At 42.8% G+C, this 12,518-nt stretch overlaps 1 protein-coding gene across 3 annotated transcripts in view; it reads left to right on the top strand.

Annotated features, from left to right (window-relative positions):
- The window catches only part of ABAT (4-aminobutyrate aminotransferase), a 91,752-nt gene that overhangs the window by 68,950 nt on the left and 10,284 nt on the right, over positions 1–12,518 (top strand). For all 3 annotated transcript variants that reach the window (XM_072120760.1, XM_072120759.1, XM_072120761.1), the window contains exons 7-13: positions 2,686–2,766; positions 2,883–2,975; positions 3,450–3,512; positions 5,626–5,689; positions 6,579–6,727; positions 10,885–11,022; positions 11,163–11,330. In XM_072120760.1, coding sequence (XP_071976861.1) covers positions 2,686–2,766; positions 2,883–2,975; positions 3,450–3,512; positions 5,626–5,689; positions 6,579–6,727; positions 10,885–11,022; positions 11,163–11,330 — 756 coding nt within the window. The remainder of the gene's footprint in view (positions 1–2,685; positions 2,767–2,882; positions 2,976–3,449; positions 3,513–5,625; positions 5,690–6,578; positions 6,728–10,884; positions 11,023–11,162; positions 11,331–12,518) is intronic.

The following is a 12,518-nucleotide window of genomic DNA, read 5'->3' as shown; positions in this document are numbered from 1 at the left end:
GGCGATCCCAGGTAAGATGGCGGCACCCATGCGCCGCTATCTTTTTGAGGCTGCTGGCAGCTTTGCCGGCAGCTATCGCTGTGCAAACACCCGCGATCGGTGCTAGCACTGATCGCGGGTGTTACCGGTAAGCCTTTGCTGCAATATGCAGCAAAGACTTACCGGCTATGGAGAGGGCTCAGCCCGTGAGCCCTCTCCATGCAGCGTGACCCGACCGCCGCCGTGAATACACGGTGGGCGGTGCTTTTCCAGGTGGGGGCCGCAAAATATTGTCCGCGAGTTTGAGACCCCTGCTCTAAAGCCATACTTGGTGAATAAGACTGCAGGCTGTTGCTGTATATGCAGAGGCTTTGCCTGTATCTGACTGTAGCTTTTATTAAGTAAATTCTGCAAGGAAGGTAAAACCTTTTCACTGTCCCTAACCAGTTGATGCTCTGAGCTCTAACTGCAAGGCACTCCTCTTGTGGAGTATCAGAGATCCTCCGTGATAAAACGTGCTGTAACTAAATAGTCAGCATGTAGTGGTGGAGCACAGTGACTATAGGTTAAGGTTACAAATAGAATTTAATTTAAAAAAAGTGTTCAAGGTAGTGATCAGGTCTCTGCACTGAAGAAACAGGCTTTCCTTAGTAATGCATAGCGAAGGAGAAACCTCATTATGATTAAAACAATCCATCTATCTTAATAAAATTGTAGAAAATTATCTTTTCCACTACAGTTTAGCTCCTAAACATTAACACTGTTGAAATGAATCAGATTATATTGAGAAACCAATTCGTTCAGTTATCAGAAATCAAAGAAGTGCTGCCTACTAGTGGCCAGGACATGCATGCTCAACGCCTGTTCCAATAGTGTAATGTTATATTACCCAGTCTAAGGCTCCAGCGGTACAATCTTGTGCGAAATACCGTTCCCCACTGTAAAAATAATGAAAAGATTTTGCTTTTCATTAATATATGTATGGATTTTGGTTTTGTTTTAGTTTGACTGCACTAAAATCTTTACATTTTCGATTTTCTGCTGAAATGTTAAATCCGAGAGAACTTGTAATCCCGTCACACTGTGTATAAAGATCTTCTAAAACCTACTCTACTTCCTAAGGATCTATTTACATGACTCCATAAGTCTCTAATACTCTAATATGTGCTTTACAGCAGGATCCATGAGTATATAAACCTAGGTTATCAGAAGAGTAGCAGGCTGGGGAGGAGGGGGATTGCTGCATCACATTTTCACTCCTAGTCATCTGGAATATACAAAGAAGCTTAGATTAGGATGAAAGGTGCTAAACGTGACTTTAAAGCTCACCTGTCACCAGAAATGTGCGTTTTACCTAGTGACCGGGTCCAATAGCCTAGGTTATGCTGATTTTTAAAATACCTTTGTCAGCATTGTGAATCATTTCAGTAGTTTCTAATAGTTTATTTTACATTGCCTGGATCCCTGTCAGCAGCGTATGGTGAGTCACGGTTGGAGAGGCAGCTGCAGCCTTGGTGTGCCTGAGTCTCCTCATGCATTCTTCTTCTCCTCCTCTGCCAGCTCAATGCACATGACAGGAAGTTGGGATGAGGAGGAAGCTGGATGAGTGTGGAGGAGAGGAGACTAAGACACAGGCTTCAGCTGTGCCAGGTAATGTGAAATAAACTTTTATAAACTATTGAAACGATTCAGAATTCTGACAAAGGCATTCCTGGTGACGGTTCCCTTTTAAAGCATGTGCATTATGGATGTTCAGTGAAACCTCTTCTTGAGGGGTGGCCTGCTCAAAGAGAGGCAGCTTCCATAGAGTATAATGCGGAAAAAAATAAGGTTCCGTATTTTTCGGACTATAAGTCGCATAAAAAATCCTTTGATTTTCTCAGAAATCAAAGGTGCGCCTTATATATGAACCATACTTACAGAAAACAGCTGCCTTGAACTGTGCACAGGTCTGCCACCTGCTGGTCATTCATCCTTATAATCGGGTGCGCCTTAGGCTGGTGCCACGCGGGCCGATCACATCGGCATTTCTATGGAAACGCCTGCGATGGGGAACAAGCCGCCAGTGTTTTGCGTTAATTTAATGCAAAACACCGGCGGCTCGTTCCCGATCGCAGGCGTTCCCATAGAAACGCTGATGTGATCGGGCCGCGGCCCGCCCTGGTGGGTGCGGCTTTGTCTGCGTTTGCAAACGCAGACAAAGCGGCACGTGTGGCACCAGCCTTGTATAAGCAGGCATTAATTGATGGTGCCCCTTATAATCTGGTGCGCCTTATAGTCTGAAAAATACGGTACTCCGTCTTTTGGGGAGGGAGACTTCTTAAACGCCTGTACCTATATTAAGAATTAAATAAGAGCATGTCATGCTGTAGTTTTAACATGTATATTAGCCTAACTTCTTTACGTCCTCCCTTTTGATATCTGATGAAAGAGCAGATAGCAGCAGTATGAGGGAAGGGGGAAATAGAGATGTATCTCACCCAAGCCGGTCTTCTTTGATTGGCTGAGTAGTCACTTCCTGTTTGTTTCGAGGTCCCAGGATGTAGAGATTAGTGGATACCTGATACAAGTGAGGGAGGCTAGCATCATTTCTAGGTTTTTTTCTATCTGCCATTATAACCCTAATTACTGACCGGACAATCCCTTTAATTAATGGCATTCTTTATTGACAATTGGCTAAACTCACAAGTGTGTAATTCCTCCTAGAGCACATTTATCAACAGACCAGCACTGGGGATCCTGCCTCCGGAGAACTTCGCCGAGAAGCTGGAGCAGTCCTTGTTATCTGTAAGTGGTTTTCAGCATCTCTTATCTGCGCGTCCTTCTGGTGCAGTCGATATCGTTGAGAGGTTAATGGAAACCTGTCATTATCTGCTAGATCATTTATTTATTTTGTATTTTAGGTTGGACCAAAAGGAATGTCACAAATCATGACAATGTCATGTGGATCGTGCTCCAATGAAAATGCATTTAAATTAATATTTATGTGGTATAGGGTAAGTATCTGTAGATACATATTGATATTTGTAATATGCCTTAAAATAAAATCAATGCCATATAATTGTTGGTACAATCTTGTTTTATTAGGATAATACTGTAACCTGTTGACAAGTGGTGTAGCTGCAAAAACGGTTTAGTTCCCTTGCAGCGCCACCACAGGCCAAAATGATGTATTGCACAGTTCCTGTTTATAATTAATATGCTATTTATATAATACCAGGATGTGCTGGGTCCTCCAGAATAGGAGATGCTCTTTTGCATTTATTCACCTCTAGTATGGGTAGTATATGAGGTTCCAGAAAATTCATTAATGAGATATTTAAAAATGGGCATTCCATCCCAAAAACCATTAAATATAATTATAATGTAGATATTAAATGAAAAAGTAAATATCAGAATTCCAGTAAGAATAGATATTGGTTTCCAAATTACTGGTTTCTTCAATGTTCTATTGAATGAATGTGTTTCAGAACAAGGAACGAGGGAACAGCAGAATAACAAAGGAGGAGCTGGAGTCCTGCATGGTGAACCAGGTATAGTAGCTGCTACAGACAATTGTATCACAAGCATTTAAAGGAAATCTGCCATCACCATCAAGCACAGATACACCAAGGACACCTGGCACAGTGACTGCGGTAATCTTCTTATATTTGATATCTAAAATAAACTTTTTCAATGATGCTTATTTGCGGAAGGGCTATGGGTTTGTTACAGAAGTGCTCTGGCTTCACAAGCTGCCGTTATGCTGCAGCAGCACATCTCGGTGCCTTGTGCACAGTGTAGCAGCCTTTAAAGCTGACGCACAGCAGGGCTCTGGTAACATGCCCATAGCCTTTGTGACTCATTAGAATAATTTTAAAAGTCGATTTCAGAAGGAAGGAGGCCATTGATAACAGATTTAAGAAGATTACCACAGTCACGGTGCCTGGATCTATGAGTAAGTGTCTCTGGTTTATTATGATGCAAGGAAAAATGAGGAGAAAAGGAGCGACAAGAAGCGTGTATAGCTACACTCACCTGACAGGGTTGTGCATGAAGGGCACAACTCCTCGTAGTGTTTATATGGAGACCTGATGCCGCTGCCGTGTTCCACTGCTTCCTCCCGTAACGGATAGGCAGTTTCCAAAGGTACGTCCTTCAACAGACGTACCTTTGGTTTGTCATGATGGATTTTGATGGTAGGTTTCCTTTAATCCTTAGATTCTTTTCGTGCCCATTTCTTAAAGGAAACCTACCACTTGAAGTGGCAGGTATAAGAAGGACATACCGAGCACCAGCTCAGGGTGAGCTGGTGCCGGAGCTTAGTTTTGTTAGTGTTTTAAACCGCAGCATCGCGGTTTAAAACCCTTTTTAACCCCTCACGGGCTGAGTCCTCTTCATACAGAGGTGGGGGTTTTTGCATTTTGCACAAAACCCCCACCGCTAATAACCGCGGTCGGTGCTTGCACCGATCGCGGCTATTAACCCCCTAAACGCCGCCGGCAAAGTCGCCGGCGGCGTTTAAAAGACGGCGGCGCGCGGGCGCCGCCATCTTTTTTTCGATCGCCACGTCCCCGAACGTCATCGGGGGGCGGCGATCGGTTGCCATAGTAGCCTCGTGTCAAAAGAAGAAAAAAAACGGTTACGGCCGGCGGTGACCTCCGAGGTGGGAAATGGCGCCCAAATGTCCGAAATGCGACTTTTACACCTTTTTACATAACATAAAAAATGAAATAAAAAATGATCAAAATGTCGCACAGACCTCAAAATGGTAGCAATGAAAACGTTGCCTCATTTCGCAAAAAATGACCCCTCACACATCTCCGTGCGCCAAAGTATGAAAAAGTTATTAGCGTCAGAAGATGGCAAAAAAATTTTTTTCTTTTTTGTACACATTCGTTTAATTTTTGAAAATGTATTAAAACACAATAAAACCTGTATAAATTTGGTATCACCGCGATCGCACCGAACCAAAGAATAAAGTAGGCGTGTTATTTGGAGCGAAGAGTGAAAGTCGTAAAAACTGAGCCCACAAGAACGTGACGCACGTGCGTTTTTTTTTTCAATTTTTCCACATTTGGAATTTTTTTTCAGCTTCGCAGTACACGGCATGTTAAAATAAATAACATTGCGGGAAAGTAAAATTTGTTACGCACAAAATAAGCCCTCACACAGGTCTGTACACGGAAAAATGAAAAAGTTATGGATTTTTGAAGTTGGAGAGCGAGAAATGAGGCGAAAAACCCTCCGTCCTTAAGGGGTTAAAATTTATGGCCAAAGCTGCTTCGGCGCAGGGAGGTACGCGCTCGGCGCACCATGCGCGCGACCGTGTACGCAGCTACATAGGAAGTGAATGAGAGCCGCAGGCACGGTCGCACGCATGGTGCGCCAAGCGCGTATCTCCCTGCGCCGAAGCAGCTTCGGCCATAAAGTTTAAAAAGTGTTTTAACCCGCGATGCTGCGGTTTAAAACACTAACAAAACTAAGCTCCGGCACCTGCTCACCCTGAGCTGGTGCTCGGTAGTTCCCCCTTATACCTGCCACATCAAGTGGTAGGTTTCCTTTAATGTGGTCAGTCTCTTTGACAGATATGGTTGTAGGTCCATTTTAAGATCCATTTTTATTAATTCTACCTAATTCTAAAATGTTATATTTTTGTCTTTTCAGTTTCCAGGTTGTCCAGACTACAGCATTTTATCATTTATGGGAGGTTTTCATGGACGAACAATGGGTAAGAGCCGAACCTATTTTAAAATAAATATATACAATTGTTTTTTCTTGTGAAAGCATTGGGTGCATTTTATCGATCGATAAATTGAACTGCCATTGGCAGGTATCGGTGTGTACATTGTACAGGGAGGTTACAGTCCTACTCTTTGGTCATCATCTTTCTAACTTGCTACCAAAAGTAGACATAATAAATATGGCCAGAAGGTGGCAGCATCAAACAGAGCTGCTGCCGTTTCCCAACGAAAAAAAAGTGGGTGTAGTCTGTTTTGCACATTAGCTAGTCTTCCTGTGTATAGGGGGTATGTTTTCAATATTTATAGGGGCAGTGTGCCTACTGTACCAATCCAGTGCTCTCTGCTGATGAAATGCTGAGTTATACTGATATACTATATAAATGTATACTGACAGACCTTCCAATTTTTGCTCTCTGATTACGCTCCTGGATGTTGTTACTGACCGGTTGTCGTCTTTTGTGACAACCCCATCCAATCGGACAGCTTTATGCCCCTAGTAACTAGCCATGGCTACAATCACAGCAATGTCTACTTGTAAGAGATGTAAAGCTGCCTGATTGGCCGCTCTGCAGACCATGCAGCAAGGTGTTTGGGTTAGATGAAGATGGCGACCTGAGGATGCTGGACTTAAAGTTCGGGCCTGCTCCTCTCTAGTCCTGACCCTATATTTGTGCTGCTTACCATGTCCTACAGCACAATCCATGACCCCGCTCTACTCTACCTATCGGGCATGCATGTTTGTAGGGAAAAGGAGAGGATGTTTGCCCTAATGATTGTTTAAGCAGTTGAAATGTTTTTATATTAAAATCACCATTTTATAGACTCTGTTTACATTAGTCTCAGTTTTTGTACAAATTTTCATTTTCATTGATATAGGTTGCTTGGCCACAACACATTCTAAAGCAATACACAAATTGGACATCCCCTCTTTTGACTGGCCGATTGCCCCCTTTCCACGACTAAAGTACCCACTTGAGAATTTTGTTAGAGAAAATCAAGATGAAGAGGCGCGCTGTTTGGAAGAGGTAATGTCTGCATTGTCCGTGCTTAAAGGGGAACTGTCACCCATAAAAAAGCACTAGGAGCTAAAGTAAGCAGCTCCTAGCGCACCACCCACTTCATAGGCCGGTGGTGACAGCCAAGCTTCATGCGGCAGTCCCCACCTCCTAGTCCCACCCCCTCATGAATACGCCCGGCAGCTTCCAGCACGAGTACAAGGAGGCAGAGAAGTGACTTGAAGACGTAGAGCTGTCAGTCAGAATAATGGGGCGAGGTTCACTGCCAGTCTAGGAGAGAGAAGAGTCACAAACACCTGACATGAGTCACAAAAGATAATCTGCATATCAGAAAAATGGCTGTAATTAATGTACAGTGCCCCACAGGAAGCTAATTTTAGGTGATATGGGGAGGACATGTAATCCTTTATCAGATTACATTGTTAGTCAGGGGGGAAGGGGGTCAAAATCTGGTGACAGGTCCTCTTTAAAAGTTGTTACGCAGTTTCTCCCTAGTACAGAGACCCCCCACATGTGAACGTTACTTGTTTTATGGAACTTTTAACCAGCCTACCTTGTTGCATACTATAACTATGTTATATCCACTATACTGTGGTAATTTACAAAGGGGAGTGGAGGAAGCATTGTAGTAAAGAGACTACTTGCCCCACATGTATTTAACTGCTTGGACAAGCATGTGTTCTATATAAACTTGTAGTCAGTCACGTCTTATACACTTAATGGGGGTCATTTACTAAGGGCCCGATTCGCGTTTTCCCGACGTGTTAACCGAATATTTCCGATTTGCGACGATTCTCCCTGTATTGCCCTGGGATTTTGGCGCACACGATCGGATTGTGGCGCATCGGCGCTGGCATGCAAATAAATCCCGGCCGGACCCGAATCCAGCGCAGAGAACGCGCCGCTGGATTGCGAATGGACCGGGTAAGTAAATCTGCCCCAATGTGTGTAGGAATATAGATTTTAAGGTGGAAACTAATAAAGAATATTTTTAACTTATTTTTTTGGGGGGGTTCTATTTTAGAGTTGAGGCAATGACCCATTGAGGTCTTTTGTTTTGCAAAACCTGCTATCATCTTCCTACTGCATCTCTGGAGCTCAGCCTCAGTGATCTTGGGGTTCTTCTTTACCCCTCTCACCAAGGCTCTTTTCCACCAATTGCTGGACGGCCAGGTCAAGAAGCAGTTGTGGCTGTGCCAAACTGCTTCCGTTTAACCCCTTAATGACCTTATTCCAAGAGTTCAACGGAAAATAGCGCCCACATTCGAAAATACCGCTTTTTTGGCCATTTTGCTAAATATACAAATTTGATAAAACGTGATAAAAAGTCCATACAGTTCTCAAAATGGTAGCATTAAAAACTTCATTAAAAGTTGCAAAAAATGATACCTTTTGCCAGAAGATGGGAAAATTTTATTTTTGGACACCACTGCTTTTGCTCTCGCTAGACCTCTGACACAGTACTATGGCCATATTTATTTAGAGTTCTAGAGCACTATGGATTCCCACCGGATCTTATTGCTGCTCTTAAGCTTCTATATGATCAGCACGCCATACATTGCTAGAGGCTCTCCAAGGCTGTCCCTTGTCCCCAGCTGTATTTGCCTTCGCGATGGAGCCTTTTGTTGAAGCTTTCAGGATCAAACCTGACTTTCAGGGAGTTAAAACTTCCCAACCCCTACACCAGGGCTTTATAATACAGGGACGTTCTATTATGCCCAGCTTCTGGCACCGGCTCACAAAGGGACCAGTAGCAGCGGGTGTCAGCTGTATATTACACGCCGACTGGAGATGGTGATGCTAACATGAACAAGATTTTCTCCAAATTGGTTTTTATTCAGTTACATTTAATAAAATGCCAAATATGTGGGGGGTTTTGTGCATCACTGCGTCTGTAACAATCTGTTTTATAAAACAGAATGATTACTAGGCTTGCATGTTGAACACCGTAAAAACCCCCCAAAAACCCCTCTGAAAAAAAGATGCCTACATAAAGCAGACATTTGGGAAATGTAAGTTATGAATTAATTTGGGTGCTATGCTATGCTATGCTATACTGCTTCAAAAGTAAAGAATTTTTCAAAATTTTTCATTTTTTGTAATAACTAAACACAAAAGACATCCTCCAAATTTTTAAACTAATTTGAATTACAATATATCACGAGAAAACAATCTCAAATTCCCCTGGATATGTTAAAGATTTCCAAAGCTATAGCCACTTATAGTGACACAGAGCAGGGGCCGCATCCGAGAGGCCAAAATAGGCATGAGGGGGTTAATAGAACTGTTTCACACAGACCTAAACAAATGGACTAAGCCCCAACTTCCTTGGCTAGGTTGCAGCCATACAATAAAAATCATGCTGCGATTTCTATACATTTCCCTCCCCATCCCAGTTTCAATAAAATAAACGCCAGCGCATAGCATTGTCCACTATGTTTAGATATAAAGCATTATGCGGCCTATCACTTCCTAATTTTGCCCTCTACCACTAAGCAGCTTGAGCGGCTCAATTCACTACATATTATAGCCATGACTAAAGATTCCCCCAGATGAGTAGCTCTCAAATCCCAACTGCTTTACCCGATATCACGACCAACCCTGTTCTGACAGGCACCCTACCTGTCCCCTTTCTCACTCCATTCTTTCAAGTTTTAGTGATCTCTCAGGTTTCAATACAAGCTCCAATCTAACCCTTCACCCTTGTTGCCTTTGTTCCATAATCCCTATTTTTGTCGGGCTGGGACCTGGTGGCCTTTAAACGGTGAGCACCAAGGGGTATATCCCACTAAATGTCAGGGGGCAATCTCCTATACTATGTTATTATTGCCAAATATGAAACTCCTTATTCTGAATTCTTTTGACACAATCTTCTGCTACATTTTGTACAATTAATCCCCGGGGTACAACCTCACAATCTCAAACTTTCTTCTAAAATGTTAGGCCTACATGATCCGTTCAGTAGAGGAAGAATCTGGTGACGCATAGTAGTATTCTCTCATCCCTACCCTGTGTCCTCCTTCCCACCTCTCCCTAATGTTTTATTTATTTAGAATGGTATAATTGACTATGTATTAATAATAAAATCTTGTTGAAATTAAAAGTATGTGAGATGCATAGGAGAAGTCCTAGATATGGTTGTGAGAAAAGCAGGTGGTAATGGAGTATGGCCGAATTCACACGAACGTATAGGGGAAGTATATATGGGCGTACATCCCCCCCCCCTCCCATAGATGGCAATAGGCACACGTAGCCATAAGGTGCCTCACACATGTGGTGCCTCACGTGTCATGGAGGTCACCCCTCCTCTCCAGCGCATCGGACGTATGGAAATACATTCGCATGAATTTGCCCTAAAGCTTAAAGGGGTATTCTCATCTGGGCATTCACATTCAGTTTCACTAATCTGCCATATATAAACATTTCTTCAATTGGATGTTATTAAACAAAAATGTTCCTGTGTGAAGATAATTTTCCATAAATGTAGTGATTTGGTCCCTTAGAAACGTGATGGCTTCCTCGGATACGACCACGTCACACACTGGCAGCGGTGGCCAGACTTGCGCTATAGAGTCCTGCCGGACCACCTGGATTCAGCGATCATTACCACAGGACGGCTGTGCGACCTGCAGTAACTCCCGGACATTTCATATACAAAAACCTTTTTGTTTATTTGTGCAATCCCTCCAGCAGAGGTGGCCGTATCCGAGGAAGCTGGCTCGTTTCTAAGGGACCAAATCACTACATTTATGAGAAATTATCTTCACACAGGAACATTTTTTTTAATAACATCCAATTGAAGAAATGTTTATATATGGAAGGTTTATCAAACTGAATTTGAATGCCCAGATGAGAATACCCCTTTAAGGTGGTTTTACATCTGCTGCAAATATGTATCAGTATTAGTTGCTGCCCTACTTTATGGCACTGGGCAGGCCCTGCAGAAGTGGCTTCTTGTCTAGTGCCCTCCAGGTCAGTGCAGACGTGCACAAATGTGTAGGATTGTCATTGAGGTCATTGGCCCCTTGGGTCAGACTTATTCCGTGTCTCTTTGGTAAATATTTGTAATTTAGTTTCTTAAGAGTTTTTGGAGGAGAGTCAATAAAACAGTAGAAAGGCAGGATTATTAAGAAAAAAAATACAAATTGTGTTTTATCCATATTTAGGTGGAGGATCTGATTGTAAAATACAGGAAAAAGAAAAAGACAGTGGCTGGGATAGTGGTGGAACCAATACAGTCAGAAGGCGGAGATAATCATGCTTCCGATGACTTCTTCAGGAAGCTGAGGACAATTGCCAGAAAAGTAAGAATCCTCTCTGTTCTTCTTTATGTACAGAGATGTATTGATGACTTAAAGGGAACCGGTCACATGGCCAAAATGTATTCTGATGTGCAGCCCAAATTCCTGTGATGGCTGTTCTGATACAAATCTGTATTTTTCAGCACGGATGTGCATTTTTGGTGGATGAAGTTCAAACAGGAGGAGGAGCAACTGGTAAATTTTGGGCCCATGAACACTGGGGAATGGATGACCCAGCTGACGTGGTTTCCTTCAGTAAGAAAATGATGACAGGGGGCTTTTACCATAAGGAAGAACTACGGCCTGATGCGGTGAGTATTCTAATTGAGGTAACCAGAAAAAAAAGCTTAGGCAAACACTTGTATAGAGCATGAAAGGGAGTGTGTCAGAAGTTTAGGCCATTCAAAGTTGAAGATTGGGTAGAAGTTTGGGAGGGCATTGTAACCAAAGGTGTGTGTTGTTGGTAACTGCAGGACTCTGAAAAATGCATTTATATTCTAGGATTGTTGCTGGACTTGAGCCACTGGGGGAGTCTTCTCACCCTGCTTTGTTATGTGCTCTCTGCATTCAAACTGCTCCCTTATCCATTCCCTAAACAGAAGCCTGCTACCCCTCTTACTCAGAGCAGAGGGGAGTGGCTGTATGGAGAGATCTAACAAGGTCTGCTCAAAGTCCAGCTACAATCCTAGAATATAAATGTATTTTTCACAGTCCTGACGATAGTAACAGCACACGTAAAGGTATGATCACACAGATCTCCATGGACAATCCCTAAAACTGCTGACTTCATTTGAACGCAATATTTAGACCTTACTTTTTGCTCCTTTATGTACAATGCTTGTAGACCTGCAAGTAAAGAGATATTTCCTGTTGAGGTATTTTCTATCTCCCTCTTCACTAGTTGATGTGATGGAGACTGAACAAGTAATGTGTATGTCTGAATGTCAGTATATACTATATACATTTTTAACCACCTCCAGACATCTGCGGACAGAGGAGACGTTGCCTATAGATTCCCATGTTAAAAGTGTAAATGGATCCGTGCAATACAGCTAAATATGCAAAGGTATCCAAAGTTTAGTATATGGATCAGAACCTTTCCTGGCATTCACTGTATACAGAACGTGCTGTGAACATCGGGCTGAGTAACTATATAGGCGCTGACTTGTATATAAGGGCTTGTTATCTTATGACTGCAGCTTGTGTAGTGTTGCTTCAATACAGAAAACTTGATAGAGCATCCTATTTTTTCTCAAGGTTGTTCGTTCTTCTGTTTTGTCATAAAAGCATTAGGTGTAAAGTATACAGTGCGCGTAATAGCGAGTGTCAGCAGGACAGAGCCGTAGATAAACCTGCGCTGCTCATGTATATGTGAGGCTACAACACATAATTCATCATTGCATCATATGTATAAGTGCCGGGCATCGGAGCTGCAGGAATAGAATAAGTGTGGGAAACTCCTGGTATTAACGCTACTGGCGTGTATGTCTGCTTCATGG

The sequence above is a fragment of the Engystomops pustulosus genome, chromosome 8 (genome assembly GCF_040894005.1).
Source record: "Engystomops pustulosus chromosome 8, aEngPut4.maternal, whole genome shotgun sequence".
Classification (NCBI taxonomy): domain Eukaryota; kingdom Metazoa; phylum Chordata; class Amphibia; order Anura; family Leptodactylidae; genus Engystomops; species Engystomops pustulosus.
Note: the sequence above shows the minus strand (reverse complement) of the source record. Positions and strands in the feature narration are given on the sequence as shown.